Source organism: Carcharhinus amblyrhynchos, chromosome 6, assembly GCF_965287045.1.
Source record: "Carcharhinus amblyrhynchos chromosome 6, sCarAmb.v2.hapA, whole genome shotgun sequence".
NCBI classification, from domain to species: domain Eukaryota; kingdom Metazoa; phylum Chordata; class Chondrichthyes; order Carcharhiniformes; family Carcharhinidae; genus Carcharhinus; species Carcharhinus amblyrhynchos.
The window spans coordinates 36,028,596-36,053,380 of record NC_137329.1 but is presented as its reverse complement, the minus strand read 5'-3'; the positions used below and the strand labels follow the sequence as shown (position 1 = coordinate 36,053,380).

The 24,785-nt window shown below is 40.7% G+C and overlaps 1 protein-coding gene across 3 annotated transcripts in view; it reads right to left on the bottom strand.

Moving 5' to 3' along the window:
• Positions 1-341: 341 nt before the first annotated feature.
• Positions 342-24,785, bottom strand: part of ipo7 (importin 7) — a 76,136-nt gene continuing 51,692 nt past the window's right edge. For 2 of the 3 annotated variants that reach the window (XM_080190214.1, XM_080190212.1), the window contains 6 exons: positions 13,515-13,610; positions 11,814-12,034; positions 7,886-8,091; positions 4,739-4,942; positions 2,674-2,790; positions 1,175-2,345 (listed from right to left, as the gene is read on the bottom strand). In XM_080190214.1, coding sequence (XP_080046340.1) covers positions 2,248-2,345; positions 2,674-2,790; positions 4,739-4,942; positions 7,886-8,091; positions 11,814-12,034; positions 13,515-13,610 — 942 coding nt within the window. In that variant the 3' untranslated portion in view covers positions 1,175-2,247. Of the gene's footprint in view, positions 737-1,174; positions 2,346-2,673; positions 2,791-4,738; positions 4,943-7,885; positions 8,092-11,813; positions 12,035-13,514; positions 13,611-24,785 lie in introns of those variants that run through there. The other variant, XM_080190213.1, reaches the window with a different exon arrangement.

Below are 24,785 nucleotides of genomic sequence, written 5' to 3'. Positions count from 1 at the left end.
TTTCATGATACTCACTCATGAATAAAGCCTATATTATGCTTCAGAATTGTTCAATAATGGTGATTTATGACAGTAATCTTAATCATAAAAGATGGATAGAAGGAAGACAGTGAAATAAGCCATTAAATGCAGGAGACCAGTTTCCTCAACTATATTCATTGCTGTCAGCATATAAAACGAAGTGAGCTAAGGTTCTAATAGTTAATAAACTAATCACCCCCGACTCAAAGTATTCAACATTTTGCTTTGTTGTAGTAGCACATCAATTATCTTCTGTTTAAAAGTCAAGCAGAAGTTCACAATGTGAAATTCTTCAATTTAATTCATATTATAATAGTTACATTCAAGATACAGTCCGTGTATTCTGGCATCATCCAGAATTCGGCCTACTCCTGATTGCATATAAAGTAGAATTAACTTTCAACTTTGGTACCAAGTCCTCAATTCTTTTTTATTAAAGTTCTGTAACAGAATATCACCACAAGGTTACAGGAATTTGCAAAAAATATTAATGTTCTTCGGCCATATCACCACGTGGTTTTTATTGGTAGATACTCAAGGTCCCAACTTCATCATCCTTGGTTCTGAATTTTTCCAGATTATTTTTACAATAGCTTCTGTGTCAATTTCAGCCAGTTTGGTGTTTCCATCCAATTCCCCAGCTTTCCAGCGTGATTTTCTGCACTCCAAACATCGCTCCTTCATTCTCCCATCTTTGTTGTCATCTGCCACACTACTGCAAAGTACAAAATCACCATTGCTCAACCATGACACCTTTTGATCACAAGCTGTGCTAAAAAAAGTGCAGCATAATGCAATATTGATTTTTTGAAGCACATTAACTTAAAAAGATTAACTTTTCATCGAGTAACTAAATAGAGCAGCCACAACTGTTTTGCAACCCAAGTGAATAGTCATTCATTTTTAACACATTTTATATACAAGTTACACTGTGCATTTTACTAGCACAAGTACAACTATGATCTGCAATGATCTGTGTTGACAGCGCACATTGCAATTTAAATTGTGTTGAGAATGATGAACTGGTTACTCATGAGAAAACAACTGCCTGGAAAAGGATAACCAGTGTATTTTCCTCCTAACCTCAAAGACCCTTTTCAAGAGAAAGCTTAACATTACACAAGTTAAACAAAGACCATTTTTTACAACCAAGTTCAACCCAATTTTTTCTTTTTAATTTTTTTGTTGCATATACAGATGGCTCATCCATACATTCTACGAATTACAGTACTTTGTTTTTTTTCTGCTTGGATATTAGAGCTTTATGTTAAAGTCCAATTTTACATGCTATTAGGATTTTGTTCTTACTGAATTAGTCTCACCAGTGCTTACAATTTCACTATCCAAATTTATTATTTTTAAAAAAAGACTTGTACATAGAGAGCTTAAAAAAGGGCACTGAGGGCATTGCCATTTTCAGCAGCAATGGAATATCATTGACTCTTTTATAGCCAAAATCCCAATCAAAACCAGAGGTGGTGGCTACAGGCAAGACACCTCAATTTTTAATCTTAATGTCTCCACTTATATTTAGATCACAAATCCCTTAAATTTGTAGAACAGCAAATAAACTTGCTATTCAATACAGAAGGCTAGAAGGTTTTCATAATATCAAAGTGCTATTTATGCATTTACAAATACACATCTTCCATTATGTAGTGTTACTTTCTGTGTCCGATAGTCTACATCTGAATACAATCATTTTTAATCTTGGCATGAACAGGAAAATTTGGAGACTATTTTTGTGAGTTACCCACCTGCTGTCTTATTTACATTAAAAATGAACTTGAAATGTGGAAAACCAGACTAATACTAACACTATCATGGATGTAAACACTGGAGGCGCCTGCTAGCCTAAAACTACAGATGTGCTGAAATTATCCCAGAAGCCAATGATTTCCTTGCCTGAAATCAAATCAAGGAATAAGCTGTCAACATGACATTTTCCCTCGCTTTTCAGGTTCCTATGGTATATTTTTGTTAACACTAGTCTCTCTCTCTCTCAGGCCGATGTTCCTCTGAAACTTTTGTTTTTCTTTTCCAGAGGGCTCTCATGATCAAATTCTCACTTCTCTGGTCATTTTGTCCATTCCATGTAGTAGGAAGTTGAGTGGATTTTGTGGATGATGAGAACTGATTTTTATTTTGTTTGGAACCACTACTGGAAGGAACAACACAAGCTTTCACTACAACCAGTCACACAGTACAAATGAATCAAAAGCGAACTCAATTCATTCCCGGGGCAGAACCACCAAAATTAAATGAAGCTGGCACTACTGGAGCATTGAACTTGTATCCACCATGTTTTTCAATCATTTTGGACTCTGCAACAAGAGGAAGAAAAGAAAAATCAAATTTCTCTGGAATTAATTGGCCCCCATCTTTTAAAATGTAATTGCACTAGGAGGAATTACCATCAAATATTTGTTTTTTTTTAAAAATCCAATGTTCAGAATTAAACATACAAAAATTTAAATAATTACAGCCATTTTATATGGTTGAGATATAACATTTCCAGATTGAACGGGCATCAATATGGAACGGTGATTTCATGAACAAGGACCAAAGATTTCCAAAAACATTTCAATGGTAAAATAATAGGCAAGGAATTGAATGAAGAACACCTTTAATAAGATCAGATTACTTAAATACCTAAAGCAGCTCGTCTCTGATCTGCAAGAGTTCCAATGTCTTGCAACTGCTTCCTATGCTCATCAGTAAGATTACATGTTAGGGCTTGGTACCAGGTTGGATCACAGTTTTGAATAGCTGGAAAGGAAAAAAAATCAGACTGATGACACTGTATACTGAGCTACTATAGTATTTGAATTTACAAATCCTGTTGCAGTCATTATATTTACATATACAGTAATTAAAGTAATTAAGATTAAATAAGACAGTTTAAACCTTAGCTTGTTACAAGTCAGTTCTATTCTCAAAATACAAGTAAAACAGTATAATTTTAAAGTCTATAAATTGCATTAGTATTCTTAGTTATTGTAATAGGATTGAGACCTCACTATAGCATTAGGCTGTCACTGACTACTATTAGGACAAAGCTCTGCAACCATCCTTTAAATTTTTTAGTGATTGAATCATTAACAATCTCAGGAACCTTGACAAAGGAATATACACTTTGTTAAAGCCAGAATGGAGGGGTAGGAATCACATGACATGAACCTGAGTCCAAGCACCATTACCCCTAGGGGCTTAGGGAAAATACACCACTGCTTGTGAAGGGGGAAAATCTGTACAAACTGATAGTGAGAGCAGAAATCAGAGTTGGTTAAATTAAACCCCCTTAACAATTGGAATTAGTAGCCAAGCGATAAATATTCTCCAAGATGGGAGAACCAGCTATACTGTCTTGCTGTACTGCAAATCAGGTTGCCATCTTCCATCCACCAAGCAGCAGCACAGAAAAGGGGCTTTGTCCAGGCTTAACTACCTGGCCCCCATTTACATTATTTCTATTGAACTTCTATACTACTACCAACAAGACTAATTAATCTCTGTGCGCCTCTCATTGTAGAAGTCATGTCTACTGGAAAAGCCAATTATCCAGCATTGGCTTTCAACCTGAAATAATCCATTGGACATTAATTCCGGACTTGCATAAAACAAATTGTTGTTCTGCGGTCTTTGCCCAGTAACTCTTCCTTTGCTATGGGCTAAAGAGAAATTGAATCATACGAAAACTGAGGGGTAGGAAAAATACACCCACTGCTTGTGAAGGGGGAAAATCAAAATACCTCTGTACAAACTGATAATGAGTGTAGAGATCAGGGTTGGTTAAATTAAACTCCCCCTAACAAATGGAATAAGTAGTCAAGTGATAAATATTCAAAATGAAATATCTAAATACATCCCTAGAGCATTTGTCACTAAAACATAAATCATGATGTCACAGCACAATGTGGAACTATTCTGTTTCTAAGCCTACACAACATTGAATAAATTGCTGCTGTCATAAGCTGATGAAATACATTTTCTTTCTCTACATTCCCAGCTGAAAATGTGTCTGCACCCTCTTGTGCAGACGGTTAGTGGGCTAACTTATCACTTGAGTGCTTTAAGAGGCACCAGTTGTTTAAATCATGGTGTTCAAACTTTGTCTTTGTGAGCCAGTGATTGCTAAAGAACCTTAGATGTCTCAGTTTATTTCAGCATCTCCATTAATTTGCATACCTGTCAAATTACTGCTATTACTTCAAAATATGCAGTTAGGAACAAGTTGTTTTAATTACCAGATTGCTATTACTTAAAGGTCAGAGGTTAGGCTTGTTGAGTTGCAGATTTTTGTTAAAACAAAGCAATATACAATTCCAATTCTCAAACAATTAAAATGTGTGTTCTTGCTCATGTAATTTTCAGCTATGACTGATGAATTTTTATATTCAGGACTAATAATCTACAGTCTCAATAAAAAGCAGATTTAGGACGTTTGAATTAAGATTAAATTATATCTATAGATATCAACAGTCATCAAATAGGGTACAACTGGCTTCAATGTCCATAAATGGGGAATGATAAAGCCAGGTCAATAGTTCTGCTCCTGGTTATCCACCCTCGCATACTGGAAAATGAATCTGTGAGCACTGACTGATTACAGAATGACTCTTTTCATGCCTGTTGACCCAATAGCTTAACATTTACCAAAGCTCACACATGGAAAATAACCAAATGAAATAAAACCAAAAGCAAAACCTATTCATACTTTGCAGTACACTTTTGAATATCTGATATTCATCAATATTGCTGTCTTCATTATCAACAATGGTGCAGTATCCTTCAAGAGCAGTCTCCTCTGCATCATCATCTTCCCATTCTTCATCATCACCATCCTCCCCAGCTTGCTTTGCCAACATTTCTAGATACTCCTGTCCATCTTCATCAATATCATCTTCATCACTGCCCAACTCTGTCAAAAATAAAATCGTGGTTTATCCAACATAAGAGATCAAAACATTTAAAAAATAATTTCTATTGTGGTTTATTCAGTAATAAAGTTCAATTGTAGATTTGGATCAATTAGTTCACCAGTTATGTATCAGTTGGATTTTCATTCAACAATTTTTTTTTAAAGCACCATAATTTGCGCACTTAGTGGAGTCCCCTGCAAGTCCAGGAAGCCAAAGCCACCAAGGGAATTATTTCACTGTGAATCCATGACACAGCATTATGAATACTTGGAGACTGTCAACAGGTCAAGTTATTTCATTTTCTTCCCCCATCCTCACTTTGAACATAGAACATAGAACACTACAGCACAAACAGGCCCTTCGGCCCACGAGTTGCGCCAATCACATCAACACCTATCTATAACCCCCAATCCCATAAAACCCCATATACTCATCCAGAAGTCTTTTAAAAGACCCCAGCGAGTTCGCCTCCACCACCACTGACGGCAGCCGATTCCATTCACTCACCACCCTCTGAGTGAAAAACTTACCCCTAACATCACTTCTGTACTTTCCTCCCCGCACCTTAAACCTGCGTCCTCTCGTAGCGACCATTTCAACCCGGGGAAATAGCCTCTGAGAATCCACCCTATCTATTCCTCTCAACATTTTATAAACCTCTATCAGGTCGCCTCTCAACCTACGTCTCTCCAGGGAAAAGAAACATATTTTTGCTGACTGCATTGACAGGACATCATTTGCTTTTCTGCAAATGCCTGTTTTAATACGCTCACACAATGTCATTCTCTATTTTGCCTTTGCTCACCATTAACGTTTAATAAAAAACTGTACCACTAATGGAGAATACTAATAATCATTGATGTTGCAGTTAAAACTGAATAAATTCAATACACAAGTGGAAGATCAACCTGCAAGATTGTTCCAGAAATTTCTGTAACAAGGGCAGCATGGTGGCACAGTGATTAGCACTGCCACATTACAGCCCCAGGACCCAGGTTCAATTCCAGCCTTTGCTGACTATGTGAAGGTTGCACATTCTCCTGTGTCTGCGTGGGTCCTCCCAGAATCCAAAGATGTGTAGGTTAGGTGGATTGGCCATGATAAATTGTCCCTTAGTGTCCCAAGATGTGTAGGTTAAGTTGATTAGTTGTGGGAAATGTATGGGGTTATGGAGATGGGCCTGTCAGAGTTGGTGCACTCCTGATGGCTGAATGGCCTCTTCTGCGCTATAGGGACTCTATGATTCTAAGTAAAGGGATGTTCAACCTCAGGACTATGAACATCTTATTTCGATTGGTTTCTTCCTGTTAAATCATTTTGTATGTCACACTTTTGCCTTAAGCAACACACTACAAAAAAGTACCTCCTCATCATAAAGCAGGGTTAGGCAGAAAGTGTGCACTTTACTACAGAAGTCCGATTATTGAGGAGATTTAATGACTTCTTTCCTGGGATGGATGCAGTGTGTGGGCTTGAAAGGAGAGATAGGATGTAAATGGGAAAGAAAAGGAAATGATCAATGAGGAACTTGCCTGTGATTGAGACAATAAGTGTAAAAAGATTGCCAAAGTCAGAAGGGTCTGAAGGGTGCAGCGATTCTACAATTTAAACATTTTGTAACTTTGTAGAATCCCTATAGTGCTGAAAGATGCCATTCGGCCCATTGAGCTGCAAGAACAATCCTACCAGACCCCGTCCCCGTACCCTCTCGTATTGATACTGCTAACCTCACTGGCACTGAGGGGCAATTTAGCATGGCCAATCAACCTAACGTGCACATCTTAGGACTGTGGCAGGAAACCATAACAACTGGAAGAAACTCCACACCAAGGCCAGAACTGAATCCGGGTCTCTGGCGCTGAGAGACAGCAGTGCTAAACACTGCCACCACGCTGCCCTTGCCTTTGCCTGGATACCAACTTTTCAAGTACTGGTCGGAGTAATAAGATCTACTTGATATACTGAGTAATGGTAGGAGTAATAAGATATATTTTGATACAATGAAGTATGCCAAGTTGTATGCCAGCTGATTAAGCAAGTTTATTCAATAAGCAACTGTGAATCATGCAAGCGAGGAAGATCAAGTTCAATCTTTAACCTAAGCTGATTTAACGAAGTCAAGAACAGACAATAAAATGGAGACCGAGGACAGAAATGAAATAAAAACCATCCAAGCAACATATTTGAAGTACGAGACCAAGATCAATTGGAATGCTACACTGCTTAGTGAAAAATCAGTATCACATTTACATCTCATGCATAAACAATAGCCATTTGGCCAAAGTATCAGGGGAAACCCAGTTCGATTGGATGCTTGCTCATAGTGGTGCAGGATTTTAAGATATTTGTATAAAAACACAAAAAAATGCCAATAACCTGTAGTTATTGTTCCAGTGAAATATTTACTACTGACCAAGGACAACCCTTCAAACTGGCCATCATGTAACTGAAAATAATTCTAAAGCTATAATGAGGGGGAAAAAATCTAAAGAACTTCACTGGCAAATATTAATCTGTAAGCCTCCGTATAAAGTGCTGAATCACCAAGACAATTTGTGCTGTTCATAAAACATCTCAAGCTTCAGTTTCTTGGCTTGTGACACCATTACAGGCCAAGTCATCCAATTTCTAACGTTCATATACAGCATTTCTATCATGCTCCCATTAATGCATTAATGTCATCAGAGGAAGGCAATTGCCTAACAAGGCAGTGAGCTTTATTTAATTTATAGCTCTTGAAAAATACATGGAGTTGGGCTCAATTAAACCAATACCAGAATTTCAAGAGTAACAACAAATCATCAATATTCAGCTGCCACAGTTCATGTTGTCAGAATCACCGATTAGCCTTATAACTCAATCCCAAGCATCCATTACTCTAGACAGGCATGATAATTCAGGATGAAAACAAAAAAAAAATCAATCACAAATTACGCACATACCATTTTCATCCTCATCTTCTCCATCATCTTCATCATCACTGTCATTTTCATGCTCTGCACGGCAAGCATAGGCTCTCTTCAGTCCACCAAAGAGAAGAGTGAGAGCTGGTAGAATCTGTCCGGCAACCTGGTTCACAATTTGTGGTCTTTGATCGAGTTCAATCAATGCACAGAGACCAAGCACACACATTTTTCGGTCATGTAAACTGGATAAGAGGGAAGAGAGTTTGTTGGATGTCATAAATGTTAAAAACAGAAGACAGTTCTAAATTAAACAGGTTGGAAGAGTTGCAACACTGCACAAACATTGGTATTATACTCATTGAAACATGAATTTCATGTAGGTGAAGTCAAACAATGGAATATAGTTTAAAAGCAGTATAATGCATTACAGTAATAAAATGTGAGGATGTGACTATAGTAAGTAATGCAACTCCATCTGAACTTCAAAACTTCTACTTTCCATCTCCAATTCACAGTCTTCCACTATTCAGGAAAGTTATCACATCTCAAAAACCATCACTCCATTTCTACAAATGGATGAGAAACTATGGTTTCGATAATGGCTCAAATGACAAAGGCAGTATCAAGTCATACCAGCTGAGGTTCCCAGGTTTATCCTGGATCACATCTCAGCTCAGTGTTCTAAAATTCAAGCTACAGGCTGGGGAGGCAATAAAGACCAGGTTATCATTCTAATCAACATTAAACAATCTTGTTATTATTTGTGTACATGAATACATGTTGTCATCATGCCTTTTTATAGTTCACTGTAACATCAATGCAACAAGATCAAAGAGGTGGTGAAGATGGTTTGGCTCCTTCCACCACAAAGTCGCTGGTGTCGATGCAGTGCTGTGGAGCAAAACAAAATATTGAAGATCCACACCCATACCAGCAGCTGGCTTAGGGTGGCACTGCCAAAAGCCCACAAAGAATTTAGTAAAACAAAATAACTAGCCATATCTGCACAAGTATCGCTTTGAAGTAAATCATCAGTGCAAAAAGTACTATTACTGTTCTGCTGCCCAATTCAGCACTAGTCTCAGGCTAATCTTTACTGTGCATTTTACAGCAACAATAATGTCAAGAACAAAAGTCTCAACTATAATTATGGATCAAAAAATATAGTCCACTCCAGTGAAACTCTAGATACTGTTCCTGAAGATTAGTCCAGCCACGTGCTTAGCTAGTCATATTAACTATGGGTACAAATATTTTTGTCAGCACTCTCAGGTTTAGAGAGAAAGGGTTAAATCTTTCTGCCTCCTTCTAAATCTAAATACCTCCAACTAAATACTGCAAAAGACTCTTAACAGCGTAATTCCACCCATTTCCCCACGTTGCCCCCCCATGGTCAAACCTAAGCACAATTTCAAAGTGTACTCAACCATGAATTAAGTTTGAAACCCTCAGCTGAACGACCACCAAGGTTTCCTACTTCACTTCTGCTAAAACTTTCATGCACACTATGTATTTCTACATAGATGAATTTGGCAACACTTGTGTATAGACTGGTTCTATACCATCAAGGCAGCTGCCACTCAATCCTTACAGTGCAGAGGAAGGCCATTCAGCCCATCAAGTCTGCACCAGCTTTCCGAAAGACCATCTTACCCAGGTTCACACTCCCCTGCCCTATCCCCATAACCCATGCATTTACTATGGCTCATCCCGCGAACCTACATATCTTGAGACACCAAGGGACAATTTAGTATGGCCAATCCACCTAACTTGTACATCTTTGGACTGTGGGAGGAAACCAGAGCACCTGGACAAAACTCATGGAGACACCGGGGGAAAACTGCAATCTCCATACAGTCACCAGAGGCCAGAATCAAACTTGGAGGTCCATAGCTGAGACAACAGTGCTAACCACTGTGCCACTATTTCATCCTGTCAAGTTTTCATCATCCATGCTCCAGATACACTGGCTTCTTGATCCCAGTGTAGTTAATGCATAATACCCTCTTCAATTTTACATCCTCCCGTTTTTGAAATCTCACCTAAATGTCTCGCAACTTGTGATATTTGGATTTTGGACAAATGTATGAACATAAGAAATAGGAGCAGGAGTAGGCCATCTAGCCCTTCGAGCCTGCCCCGCCATTCAATAAGATCATGGCTGATCTGTTGCTGCTCAGTTCCACTTTCCCGCCCTCTCCCCATAACCCTTAATCCCCTCTCCTATCAAAAACCCATCAACCCGCGTCTTAAAAATATTTAGCGAGGCAGCCTCCACCACTTCAACGGGCAGAGAATTCCAGAGATTCACCACCCTTTGAGTGAAGAAGTTCCTCCTCAACTCCGTTCTAAACCGTCCCCCTTTTATCTTGAGGCTGTGCCCCCTAGTCCTACTGTCTTTTTTGAGCGGGAAGAGTCTCTCCACCTCTATCCTATCCATCCCATTCATCATCTTATACGTCTCAATGAGATCTCCCCTCATTCTTCTAAACTCTAATGAGTACAAGCCCAGTTTATTCAGCCTCTCCTCATAGCTCAACCCCCTCAACTCCGGTATCAGCCTAGTAAACCTCCTCTGCACTCCCTCCAAGGCCAAAATATCTTTGCGCAGGTGTGGCGCCCAAAACTGCACACAGTACTCCAGCTGCGGCCTCACCAATGTCCTATACAGCTGCAGCAAGACCTCCCTACTTTTATATTCAATCCCCCTCGCTATGAAGGCCAGCATCCCATTCGCCTTCCTGACCACCTGCAAGCTGGGTTTTTGCGACTCATGCACAAGGACCCCGAGGTCCCTCTGCACCGTCGCCTGCTGCAGTTTTTCGCCCCGTAAGTAATAGTCCTTCCTACCATTCTTCCTACCAAAGTGGACCACCTCACACTTGCCAACATTAAATTCCATTTGCCATTTCCTGGCCCATTCGCCCAGCCTATCTAGATCCTTCTGCAGACTCTCCACACCCTCCGCACAATTTGCCGTTCCCCCAATCTTGGTGTCATCAGCAAATTTTGACACCCTACACTCGGTTCCCTCCTCCAGATCATCTATATAAATGGTAAAAAGCTGAGGCCCCAGCACCGACCCCTGGGGCACTCCACTAGTCACCATCCGCCAATCCGAATAGCACCCGTTGACCCCCACTCTCTGCCTCCTATTTGACAACCAATCCTCTATCCACGCTAACACCCTACCCCCAACTCCATGTCCCTCGACCTTCTGCAATAACCTCGAGGTACTTTGTCAAACGCCTTCTGAAAATCTAGAAAGACCACATCCACCGGCTCTCCTCTATCCATCGCCCTAGACACATCCTCATAGAACTCCAGTAAATTTGTCAGACTACTATATGTCTACTATATGTTTTGCTTGCAGCAAAGCCTTCAACTCTGCTATTTGGAACACACTTCCAAATGTTTTCTTTCCCACAGTTCCATTCCACCTCCACTCCACTGTTACTCTCCTCCCAATCTCAAAATCTGAATAATTACACTTGATGCAAGTTCGGACATGATGCATTATCAGACCCTCGGGTGGTTTCTCTGAAGTTATTTCTTTACATAAGCACTTGTTTGAGATAGGGAAGGAAATTACACATGATTTGAAAAATGCAAATCTACAAGATGTTCCAATCCACAGGTTCCTTGATATTTATTCACCCCTAAAAACATTTCATTTGTGGCACTCTACCTATGCCTGCCTAGTCCCACTAAACAGTATATAAAAGGTCATTGTAGCAAACTGTTCCTTTCACATAAAAGCAGAGTATTCCCAGATTGCTTTGGCAAAGGTTGAGAATTCAGCATATTTTATCACCCCAGAAAACTAATTTAACATTCTAATCCATCGTGACGAAGCTGCACACAGACAAGTCACTCTCAAATAGCACACCATGGTACAATATTGTCACAACTTTTAACAGCCTCAGAACAAATTGAACACTCGTTCTATTTTGGCAAGCCTTACCCTAAAAAGCAGTCTACATCGTTCAGCCACTGGTTAACAAACTGAGTGGTGATTGGCTCTGTGTTGTTGGGAAAATGGAGGTTTTCCAAGGTATTCAGCAACAGGATTGGGTTGTAGTACAATGCAGCAATGGCAACTTGCAAACACATAGTTCTTAGTTCACTGGTCTTGACTTCTCTGGTCAGCCTCTCAAGTGCTGCTTCCACAAACAGAGGTATACACTACAACAAAACAAAATATACATGGCAATCTTCAACAGTGAAGTATGTTTAAAGAGAAGGGACAAAATTTATAAAAATGCCTTACAACCTGTCGTAGTTCCAAAATAGCACGTTATTGGGGCAACAAATTATCTGTACAGGCATTGTGAAAAACAGGCCATTCTTAGCATGGTGAATTAACTGAGATTTGGGCAATTACCAAAATATTAAGTTACACTGTGACTAGTTACAGTTGAACACGTAGACAAGTTTAATTTTTATTTAAATCTTTCCCATACCACCCAACCAGATATGCAAACAACTTTGGCAGCTTGCTTAAGTGGTCACTCTTTAGATGGACATCTTGACAACAAGTGTTAAGAGATAATCAGACTGTGAAAGACATAATAGGTAAGTGTGATAATGTCTTCACTGAACAGCTCCCCATCTCTCCAGCAGTCATCTGTGGTAGTAATGGGAGATTAACCAACTGCATTAACAACAAAGCCCCAACATAATTCACAGGAGATGAACTTGGGGCAAAGTATTCTACACCAGGTAATGGCTTTACCCACTAGTCATCAGGGAGCTGAACCTTTTTATTTTCAATTGGAAAAATCAAAATGGCTATTCCAGGTGGTGCTGTCCTCATTTAAGGATTCATACAGCTTTGCCACCATTTGCAGTTTGGTTATTACATAAAAATTCAAGAGCACTTCTGCACCATAATAACCACAAAAGGCTCAGAAAAATGGTTAGCTAACCAAAAAAGGTTAGCTTATGAGGAGAGATTGAGTGGATTGGCCCTGTACTCGTTGGGAGTTTAGAAGGCTGAGGGGGATCTTATAGAGACATACAAGATAATGAAGGGGCTAGACAGGGTAGAGGCAGAGAGATTATTTCCTCTTAGAAAGATCAGCCATGATCTTATTGAATGGCGGGGCAGGCTCGAAGGGCTAGATGGCCTACTCCTGCTCCTATTTCTTATGTTCTTCTGTTCTAAAGGAAACAAGAACTGGACGGCACAGCCTCAAAATAAGGGGGAGTCAATTTAGAAAACAGTTGAGGAGAAACTTCTCTCAGAGGGTAGTGAATCTTTGGAATTCTCTGCCCCTTGAAGGAGTGGAGGCTACCTCATTAAATGTGTTTAAGTCACAGGTAGATGGATTTCTAATCAATAAGGGAATTAAAGGTTATGGGGAGCAGGCAAGTAAGTGGAACTGAACCACCATCAGATCAGCCATGATCTCATTGAATGGCGAGGCAGGCTCAAGGGGCTAGATGGCCTACTTCTGCTCCTATTTCTTATGCTATATTCTTATTCAATTCATGTTGCTCAAAAGTATTAGTTTGTTAAGTGCTAGAACGAAATAGGTTACCGTAAGTCATATTCTTAAAAAGCCTTCAGAGAAGTAACCAGACTTCAACGTTTGAAGTGAAATTCATTGGATAGCTATGTAAATGCATTCAAAAGCTGTAATTTCCATTGTACTTCACTAACCTGGTCAATACCACGCCCTTTGCACTGTAGAATAATCACTTCTAGCAGCTTAGCTGCATGGCATTCTGCATCTTCTCCTGCATCCCCTGTTAATACCTAAAAAACAGAAATAAATTAGCTTAAGAAGGCACCAGGAAAGTGATAGATTCGAGAATTAGTTTAAAAATAAGAATGAGAATGAAAAACTAGATGAGATTGAGCTTTCAAAATCAAAGGGCACCAGAATGATTACAACCTGGCAAATTCACTGAAGTTTCAGGACAGTCAAAATCATCTCCAATTTTTGTCTTCCCCACTTTATATCCTAGTCAGCATACAACCAGGCAACTTGCACCAGGAATTTGTGAAAGTTCCTTTTGAACATGAGTAGGTCTACAACTACAGGACTAAAAAAAATGACATCCTCTGATGACAAATTGAAATGGAAACTCAACTTTCAAGGGCAGTAAGTGGTAGTGAAATAGCTGCTCTGTGGCACAACCAATTAGAAATCCAACATATCAGGATTGAAATGGTCTTCCAAAGTTAGTATAAAGTGGGGAAATATTAAACAGTAGCCCATGTTAGACTCTACCAGATATCTATTTCCTCACTGATTGTGATGGGATAGATAATCAAGTAAAATGCACATTAACATCTAATTCAACATTCTTCATTTTGCACTACTGCTCAAGACAAATTTCAATCCCATTCTGGTTATCAACCCTGGTGTGATTACATTTGAAACAAACATCTGCATTACATAATTATGGCTCAAAAAGATAACATTAAAATATATTCCCCCCAAAGTCAACCAACGCCACCATATCAGTTTTCATATCAACCTTTAATCCCTGCCTTTCAATTGATTGAAGAAACAAATATCAGAGCCAGGGTACAGACTATCAAACAAAGTTATCAAAATCAGCCAGGACTGAGGAGCTAGAGGTGCAGAAGTATTTTCACACTTTTGCTGATTTAAAAGTCTGAGTGGCCTCCATGAGCTAGGTATAACCATAAATATATCAAGTGTAAATAATGGGAAAGTGCAGGACAATCAGCCCTGACATCAATGATGAGCCCTGAAAGTACTCTGAGCATGGGGTCTCCCCTGATTCCTATCAGGCCCTCAGATTCAAGCTTAAGTGGACTTCTTGAAAGTTGTGGCGCTGTTGCAGTGCCCAGTAACAGCTAACTGCTCAGTGTTCACTGCTATTGGGATCATAAGATCCAGGTCCTTATATTTCTGTGAAATGCTTTAATGTTTCATTATGTTAAAAGGTGCTAGATAAATATGAATTACAATTGTTCCACTGACTGTGAGCGTGCATTGAGGATTGGAGTATAGTCAACATAATACCCATTTTTAGAAAGGGAAACACAGCCACTCAGGTAGACAGGCTAGTTAAACTTTTATAGAAGGAATGAAAAAAGTCAATTAAAAATGATACCAATTTCTAACTAAAGGGAAAACAGAAGCTACAAACACATTGGTGGTGCAGTGAAATTCACTACTTACAATGTACAAGATTAAATGCAGTGGATTTGGCAAAGCGAGCAAATTGAATTTAAAATTGGTTTGGTAGGAGCCAAGGTTTCTCAGTTGAAATTTAAAGATACAGTGTAACTTATCAAATATAGAAACCAGAAACACCAGTGGTCTGAATTTCTTTTTGAGCACACATGCCTATGTGCAGAAACTAGCCACTTACAGCATTACAATAGAGTTAACATTACGCACCTAATGGTTAAGACACTACTTTCATGGCATTTGTCAAGTACAAGTGTCTCTAAATGCAGTCAAAGAGGTATGTTTTAAGTAAGTTTTTGAGGATGGGAAGGGATTGGTTTAGTAATCAACCCCTGACTCCTTCTCACCATACCAACACAGTAATGAACATTTGCTGAGTACTGCAGTTTGCAAACATCAAAAATACACCACTTGGATAAATAAAACAATTATTGCTTTATAACACTGTCATTGTTTTATGTTTTAGGTACATATTTATTTCAGACCATAAGACATAGGAGCAGAATTCAGACCACTGCACAGCGAGTCTGCTCCACCATTCAATCATGGCTGATTTTTTCTCATCCCCATTCTCCTGCCTTTTTCCCACAATTCCTGATCCCCTTATTAATCAAGGACCTATCTCTGTCTTAAAGACACTCGATGACCTGGCCTCCACGTCCTTCTGTGGCAACGAGTTCCACAGATTCACCACTCTGGCTGAAGAAAATCCTCCTCTGCTGCTTTAAAGGATCCTCCCTTTAGCCTGAGGTTGTGCCCTCTGGTTCTAGTTTTTCCTAAGGGAAACATCATCTCCAAATCCACTTTTTCCAGGCCTCGCAGTATCCTATAAGTTTCAATAAGATCCCTCCATACACTTCTAAACCCCAACGAGTACAGATCCAGAATCCTCAACCATTCTTCATATGACAAGCTCTTCATTCCAGGGATCATTCTTATGAACCTCCTCTGGACTCCTTCCAAGGCCAGCACATCCTTCCTTAAATATGGGGCCCAAAACGGCTCACAATACTCCAAATGGGGTCTGACCAGAGCCTTACAGAGCCGAAGTATATCTCTGTTCTGTATTCTAGCCCTCTCAAGATGAATGCTAACATTGCGTTGCCTTCCTAACAGCCGACTGAGTCTGCACATTAACCTGAATTGGTTCACGCACTTGTGGGTAGGCATTCTAACATAATTCCAAAATCCAGAATCGTCATAATTAAAGAAATAAACGGGGTGGGTTTGGGGCTTAGCTTGAACTCTAGTTGTGTACCCCAATTTATGCTTATTTTAAATTCTGCTGTAGTCTAACAAGACTGGGAGGATACTTAGAGTAACATGACATTGGAAAAAATGGGCCAGTGGGAGCATTGTTGGATCTAACTTCCCAATTATGTTCATGGAGGTACATAACTCCAAGCCACACACTAAATTTGATTTATTTTGTCGCTCAGCTTCAACATTTGAGCATACTCCTGTGTCCAAGGTAGGTATTATACATGGCAAGCTTAATGAGGTTTTCCGTGAATTATATTTGAAACATATCAGTTTTCATATATGTGACAACATCCAGCTCGACCTCAACCATCACCTCTCTCAATCCCTCCATTGTCTCAATACTCCCATACTGCTTGTTTGACAACCAGCGCTGGATGCACAAAAATTTTTCCCAGTTAAATACTGAAACTAATATAGCCATTTTTTTCCCCAATTTCCACAACAAACTTCATTCCCCCAGCCACCAAATTCACCCCTCTCAGAGGCTGAGCCAAACTGTTCTGACCCCAAGACAAGCTTTTAAGTACACATCAGTAAGATCACAGTGCCCATCACCACCTCTGCCTAAGCACCATTGTGTTGAAACCCTCATCTACATCTTACCTACAGACTTGACTATTCTCAAGGACTCCTGGCTGATTTCCCAAATTCGATCCTCTGTAAGCTTGAGATCATCCAAAATTTTCTGCCTGTATCCATAACGATATCAAATCCATCTCATCTATACTCCTGACCTACACTGACTTCTGGTTAAGTAACATCTCCACTTTAAAATTCTCATCCTTGTTTTAAAATCCAGTCCCCCCACCCCCAATTCTATAATCTTCACAAGCTCCACAAACCTCATATTTTCGCTCCTTAAATTTCAGCCTCTTTTGCATCCAGATTGTAATCACTCCGCCACTGTTAGCCATGTCTTCAGCTACCAAGGTCCCTAAGCTCAGGAATTCACTCCCCAAACCTCTCTCTCTTTCCTCCTTTTAAACTTTAAAACCTACACTTTAATGAAGTGAGGCAGTGGTTAGCAGTAGGACTGTTGCCTCACAGCGCCAGGGACCTGGATTCGATTTCCAGCTTGGGTCACTGTCTATGTGAAGTTTGCACGTTCTCTCACGGGTTTCGTCTAGGTGCTCTGGTTTCCTCCTACAGTCTGAAGGACATGCTGGTTAGGTGCTTTGGCCATGCTAAAGTCTCCTTCAGTGTACCCGAGCAGGTGATTGAGTGTGGCAACTAGGTGATTTCTACTGTAGTGTTAATGTAAGCCTGCTGTTACACTAATAAACTTTGGTCACCCAACCAATTATCAGTGTCATACTTTGACATAAAGTTTCAGTGTTATACTTTGTTTTATAAAACTTTCCTGTGAAGCATCTTCAGATGTTTTATCACATTAAAGCCCTTGCTAGATACAAATGTTGAATCACGAACTGATTGCTTCAAACATTTGATAGCCACAATCTCCAAATTAATTTAAGCTATAGTTCTAAAATTCATATTGTTAGATGTGCTAAATTTACTTTAAAGTTTGTTTTCTGTTAATGTAATTGTTTATGCTAATTTTCAAACGCATACTTGCATTCAACTTTCCTTGCTGGTCAATAAAGTGAAGGAGCTTTAGAGAATACAGTTACCAGGACGCCAGGAGAGTAACGAACTGTTACCTGCGCTCTTTACCAAGAATTTTTGGCACATAAATGTTCAGCCAAATATTCCCCCGGCCCTAAACTCTCACACTGGCCCTCAAACTGAGGGAACATGCACAACAGTCTGAAAGGGAGCTTTCACTAGCCACTGCCTACAGGGCCTAAGATCAATGTAGAGGGGGAAAAAGTTAGCCCAGGGCAGGCTTGTCCTGGAAGTTGATGTCAGACAACAAACAAGATGGGGAACATTTCTCACTCAAGCTTGGAGACACTGAAACCCAACTGACTTCAAATAGTTAAATATAGTACATTGGTTGAACTTGGGAATTTATTGATTTGCAGAACTTCCTCATAGAAATACTGGGCCATTCAGGTTTTATCCAAGAATTGCTTTAAGATTGCTGAATTAATTTGCTAATCTGAAATGCACAGGCTTTGGAACAGGATGAATCTTCCATGTAAAGTTTTACTGAAGACAGGTCAAAGAAAAAAATACTTACACTATGATGTGTTATTCTTATATAACCTAATATTTTAATGCATTGGCTATCTTAAAGTTTCTGCCTTCAGCAAGGGGAAAGGATTAACTGAAACTACACCATTGTACCACTGCACAATGCTTGTGAACTGCATTTTCTGGAATTCAGCTGCCAGCCATCAAGTTAGTAGACATGCCTAGTCAATGGCCTCATGCAATCCACAAGCAATCTCAACGAAATGTGCTCACATTTGGCAATATTCACACACTAATTCTTTGTGCTGGATGAGGAGAGAAGGATCGAATATTGCTAGTGTGTGAATATTGCCAAATGTGAGCACATTTCATTGAGATTGCTTGTGGACTGCATGAGGCCATTGGCTAGGCATGTCTACTTTGAGCTAATTCTTTGCACTGGATGAGGAGGAAAGGATCGAATAATGCTAGCTTAAAGCACTGGATACCACAAAGGCTACAGCTCTAACAACATTCCAGCTGCAGTAATGAGGACTTGTACTCCTGAACAAACTGCATTCAAAGCTAGATGTTCTAGTGTTACGACATCAATAGCATCAACCTGATAATACAGAAAATTACTCAACTAAGTACTACCCACAAAAAGCAGAATAAATCCAATTTATTATCACCCCAATCTATACTAGGTCAACAGTAAAGTGATGGAGGTGGCGTGACAGTGCTATTACACAGCAACAACCTGCTTGCTGATGCTCATTTTGGATTCTGCTAGGGCCACTTAGTTCCAGGCCTAATTAAAGCCTCAGTCCAAACAGACAAAAGAGCAGAATTCAAGGGGTGAAGAGGCAGCAATTGCCATTGACATCAAGACAGCATTTGACTAAGTAAGAAGTTCTCCCAACTTAGTCTAGCAAAATCCCATAGTCACCACATTCCGGTGCTTGTATGGGAGAATTTATCATGGCCAATCCACCTAACCTGCACATCTTTTGGACTGTGGAAGTAAACCAGAGCACCCGGAGGAAACACACGCAAACACGGAGAACGTGCAAACTCCACACAGACAGTGACCCAAGCTGGCAATCAAACCTGGATCCCTGGCACTATGAGGCAGCAGTGCTACCCCAGTGCCACTGTGCTGCCCCACTATTACTGAAAGTTACAAATTGCTGAGCTTAGTCATCCATGGCACAGCCTTACCAACACTTGGTAAAGATGGAACCTGGAACAATCACTGATTTGAGGTCCATCAAAAATGGAGATGCTACCTGCCAGTATAGTAAAAAGCAACAAAGCCTTTCAGGTGCACAGGAGAAATCCAACAACCAGAACATTGCATGAATTGAAAGGAGCCAAGGCAGATGTGTAAAAGACAGATCGTTATGACATTAATTTGCCACAGATCAGCCTGTGAAGAAAACCAAGCTGTATGACAGTAGATTTATCTGTTCCATGACTGTTGGGATAAAGAGGACATTTGGTCCCATCATTACCAAAGTTTCCCCTCTGAACTGACTGCCAGTTATGAAAACTATTGTGAGTTGTACTTCAATAAGAAAGACATGTTGAAATGCACTTGATGCTCATCCACAGCTCCCTGTTGTGGAGATGCTGAATTCTCTTGAGGGAACTTGAAAAACCACCTATTCCTTGTGTAGCAACATGCTCAAGAGTACACTGCATTTTGATGGCAATACATCCCATGGTTTCAGGGGGTGAAGCAGCTGTAGCTGCTACTCTGTCTGGTATTTCTCCATTGTGTTCTTGACCTTTGCCTTCCCGCTGATATGCAAGGATTTTACATGCAAATTGATCTGATGGCTGTCTCTACAGTCTGACCAGATCCAAAGCAAAGACAAAATATGGCAAGCATTGATCAGAGAACTTGTCATAGAAACTGAGCTAGAAAAACACGAGGATTTGCTCACCTATAGCTGTAACTTATTTCCATTTACTATAATCATTAAGAAAACTGTGGTCATTTGCCTACATTCACACTAAATGGCACTCTGGAAGTTTAAGCAAATTGTTTATAGACGTTGTTCCATTGGGATAGTTAATCTCACTGAATTGATATAAAGGGAATGCAGCTGCCACCACTGTCTAAAGCTCAAAATGTGCATGAAAAACACCAGGCTGAACTATTGGATCTCCAGGATGTCACTTTGAGGCTTGTGCTCCCAGAATTTCAATTTACAGCTATAAAGCATGAATGATTTGCAGCTGTTAAAAGAAGTTTCAATGTGTGCAGTACATTGTTGATGGAAAATGAAAATAACAAATTTGATGAACCTTTCAAAGCAAATGTCTCATCAAGTAGAAGTTCTTTAGTTCCCTGGACATACTTAGAGGATGAAACACAGCTACACGTGATAGATATTCTATATGGGGAGCTGTCTGGAAACAGAAGGCCAGTAGGATGTGCAAATCTCTGTTTAATGGAAATATGGTAAGAAGCATGGCATAAAGGCCATCGATTAATCGGCAAATGCAACAGTTTGACAGACAGCAGGATCCAAAAACAGATTCTCACGACAACAACACATAACCATCTTATATGTGGCACCTGTGCCCAAACCTGCCTTTCATATTTTCATCTATTCAGATGCATTGGTTTCTTTAGCAATCAACAAAAGTGGACTACATTAAATGGTCTCATCGCCAGCGCGTTTCTCACATGTCAGGTGTCTCACGTTAGATGGAAGAATGCTTCCAAGAACACAGAGGGATCCCATGATAATTGAGAGCAAGGCAGAGCTGGAGACGGTGGGAGAATGCGGTCCGTAGCAACCCAGAGAATGGGGAACATGGGGAGTGAAGATACCACAGAGCAAGGACCGTTTTGATTGTGCAATTCCAAGGGCGACAGCAGCATGGAGAGTCTGGTAGCCTGTGGTAATTGGGAACCCAAGGAGGATGGGAATTCAGAGCTCTCAGGAACTGAAGTGAGAGTGAGCCCAGTGAGAACGAATGCCTGGAGAAAATGGAAGCTTGTGAAACTGAGGAGAATATTGGAGTCGAGAAGTTGTGGGATTCCAAGGAGAATGCACATCTGTGATAGATGGAAACTCTATCTTGGGAGGACACTCAAAAGAACGCATCAGAGAGAAAAGATAGAGCAGGAGTGAGGAAACACAACAGAAGTAGGGGAACGGGGGGGACGGAGACGGAGAGCGCAAGCACTGGAAACAGAAACAAGGGAGACCAAGAGCTTGATGTAAGCAGAAGCCTGAAGCCTGCAGAAACCCAAAGTGAATGCGAGTCCATGAAGAGTTAGGGCATGTAGTGAGTGCAAGCCTAGAGAGAGCAGGAATCCAGGAACAATCGGGACTTGGAGGCAACATTAACCTCAATATAGACCAGAGAGAAGAGAATGCTACCTGTGTGAGGGGAGACCTGAAGATAGCAGGAATCAGAGAGAGTTAATCAAAAGGGCATTGGAGGCCAGAAAAAGCAGAAGCTGTAAGGGAAACACAAGCAAGTGTATATCCAGAGTTCATGGAAGTCCAGTGAGAGACAATAGCTATAAAGGCACAGGAGACCAGTATGAGCAAAGAAAGATCAGGAGGCCGGAGAGTTCAAAAGCCCAAGCAAGAGAGAGCAGAATCCTGGAAAATAGATGAGTGCCAAAGGCTGAGAAAAATGAGAACCCGGAGAATGTGGAAGTCTGAAAGTGATCATAGAAATCTAGAGCTGAAAGGGAACTGAAGCTCAGAGACTGCAGCTCCTGAAAAGAGTGAGAGCCAAGAGAGTGCAGGAGAATGGGATCTTGCAAAATTCAAAATCCAAGGTGAGTTTGAGCCAGAATGTGTGTGAACAATGCAACAGGAGCCAAAAAAATCTGGAGTCCCAGATGAAGGGAACAGGGAACTGGCAGAAACATGGAGAAAGCAGGGCTGTGGAGCCTTGATATAACAGAAGAGTGAAGAGAGAACATGAGATCAAAGCTTAAGGAATACCAGAGAAAGGAGGAGATTTGGGTATCGGAGTGTGAAGATATTAAGAGCTGAATTGAACAGCAACCCTGAGGGGGTAGGGGCACACCAAAAGCAGCAGCTAGAGAGAGTTGGAGCCCTGAGAGAGTAAATTCCCACCAGGTGGAGGAGCAGCAACCCTGAGAGAGCAGGGAGGAGTTAGGGAAATGTGAGTGCTTGCAATCAATGGATGCCCAGAGCAAATTGGGAGCCTGGGAAAGGGAAGTTTGGAAAGAATGGGAGCCCAGAAGAAGGAACAGCATCTCAGCTGGAGTAAGGACCACACTGGAGTTGGGGAGAGCAGGAGCCTGGCTGAGTGGATGCTTAAGAGTTGAAGAATCTGTTTGTTGAGAACAGGAGCATGTGATGTTGAAGATTGAGACATAACAGGAATATTGGAAGCTTGGAGGCAGCATGGAAACAAACAGAAACCACAGAATGTGGAACATGTGTATGGAAACCTGAAGATAGCAAGAGGCAGGGAGAGGGGCTCCAAAGAAGTGAAACCCTGAGAGAACAGAAGCAAGACGGGAAGGGGAGTTCAAACAAAGGCAGGAATCTGATGAAAGTGAACAGTCAGAAGACATGAAGATCCTGGGATAAAAGATAGCTACTAAGAGCAGGAGACCAATGCGTGTAAAGGTAAAATAGAGCAGGAGGCTGGGTGCACAAAAGTCTAATATGAGCTTAGCAGAATCTTTGAAAGTACAGAAACCAGGAGATTGCCAGAGATGGTGGTAAATGGGAGCTTGGAAAGTCTGCGAGCGCTCAAGAAAACAGGACCCCAAAGAATGCTGGAGCTCAGTAAAATCAAGAGCTGAACAATGATTAGAGCCCAGAGATTGTAGGTCCTGGAAAGAGCGAGAGTCAAGAGAGCAGGAGGCTGGAATTAATGGGAACTCGAAGAGTTCAAAATCCTTTGAGTTTGAGCCACAGAGCCAGTGAGCCTGGATTTAGCAGGATCCCAAAGACGACTAGAGCCCCAGAAGAGGGGAACAGAACTTATGGAAGCCTCGAGAAAGCAGCAGTGTGGAGAGAGACTCATGATTGGAAAGTAACTGTTGCAGCCTGGTTAGTTGAGGAACATAACTGGTGGATAAATTAATCTCTCACATTTTGTGCTTTAGTCTGTGGGTCTAAATGACAAAATGAATCCTGGGATTGCCTCACGAAACCTCTCCTGGTTTCTGTACTTTCTGGTTTTATTAATTGGATTTTGGTGCTCTGAGCAAAGATTAGATTCACAACGATGGAGGAAAGTTTGAAAGCATTCACACACTGTATATTAATATAACATGCGCAGATTATAAGTTTTACAGATCCAGGAAGAAAGAAATTTAATATCATGGTGAACGAAAGGATTGGAGACTGAGTTCCCAAATTTGATGCAGAGATTGGTATTGGGATGATGCAAGAGAACAGAACTGCTAACGCCTGGTCTAGATTAGTACTGCAAAAGGTACATGTGGACATGAATGTTCTGTCAAATAATGTTTGCATATTCTCCTTGTGCCTGCATGGGTTTCTTCCGGGTGCTCCGGTTTCCTCCCACAGTCTGAAGATGTATGGGTTAGGTTGATTGGCCATGCAAAAAATTGCCCCTTTGTGTCCTGAGATGTGTAGGTTGGAGGGTTTAGTGGGTAAATGCGTAGGGATATCGGGGTAGGGCGCGGGGGGGGGGGGGGGACGAAGAATTGTGTTGTTTGGTGCAGACTCGATGGGCCAAAGGGCCTCTTTCTGCACTGTAGGATTCTATGAAGAACTGAATAAGAGCCCATAACAATCAGACTTCTAACCAAATGCTTAAGCCTGTTGTCCCCCTCCACTTCAGACACCCCAACTCCCTGAACTCGAAGGTGGCTTTTCATTCATCTTCAGTCTCACCAACCACCATTTCCCTTCCGGGCGGCCATTATTCTTCCTCCAGTTCCCCCTTCCAATGTATAAAATGCACAGGCGAGCATCTGATTAGGTTCAGGCTAATGCAGGACAGACAACCTACAATCAAGTCTCAAGATTGAATGGTAGTTACTGCAGTTTTTAATTCTACCATATCATATTAATAAGCAGCTAGATTTTCCACATGTGGATTTTAAAAAAAAGATTTTCCTCCTCATTTCATCCAAACATATCAATTCATTGAGTTCTAGCAAAACTGAAGCAAAGGGAATCCCTGTGAAAACTCTCCACTGTTTGGAATGATACAGAGCACATAGTAGTATTTGGGGTGCATGGCTGCTGGAGGACAATTATCTCAACCCCTTGTCATCTCCATATGTTGTCTTCAGAAACTACAAATACAGTGGTTATCTGAGCAGCTTGGAGGCTGAGAACCATGCAATGAGTAACTCACCACTTGACTCCGAAAGCCTGTCAACCACCAACGACGCAAAGTTAGGAGTGTGTTAAAGTATTTTCTAATCACCC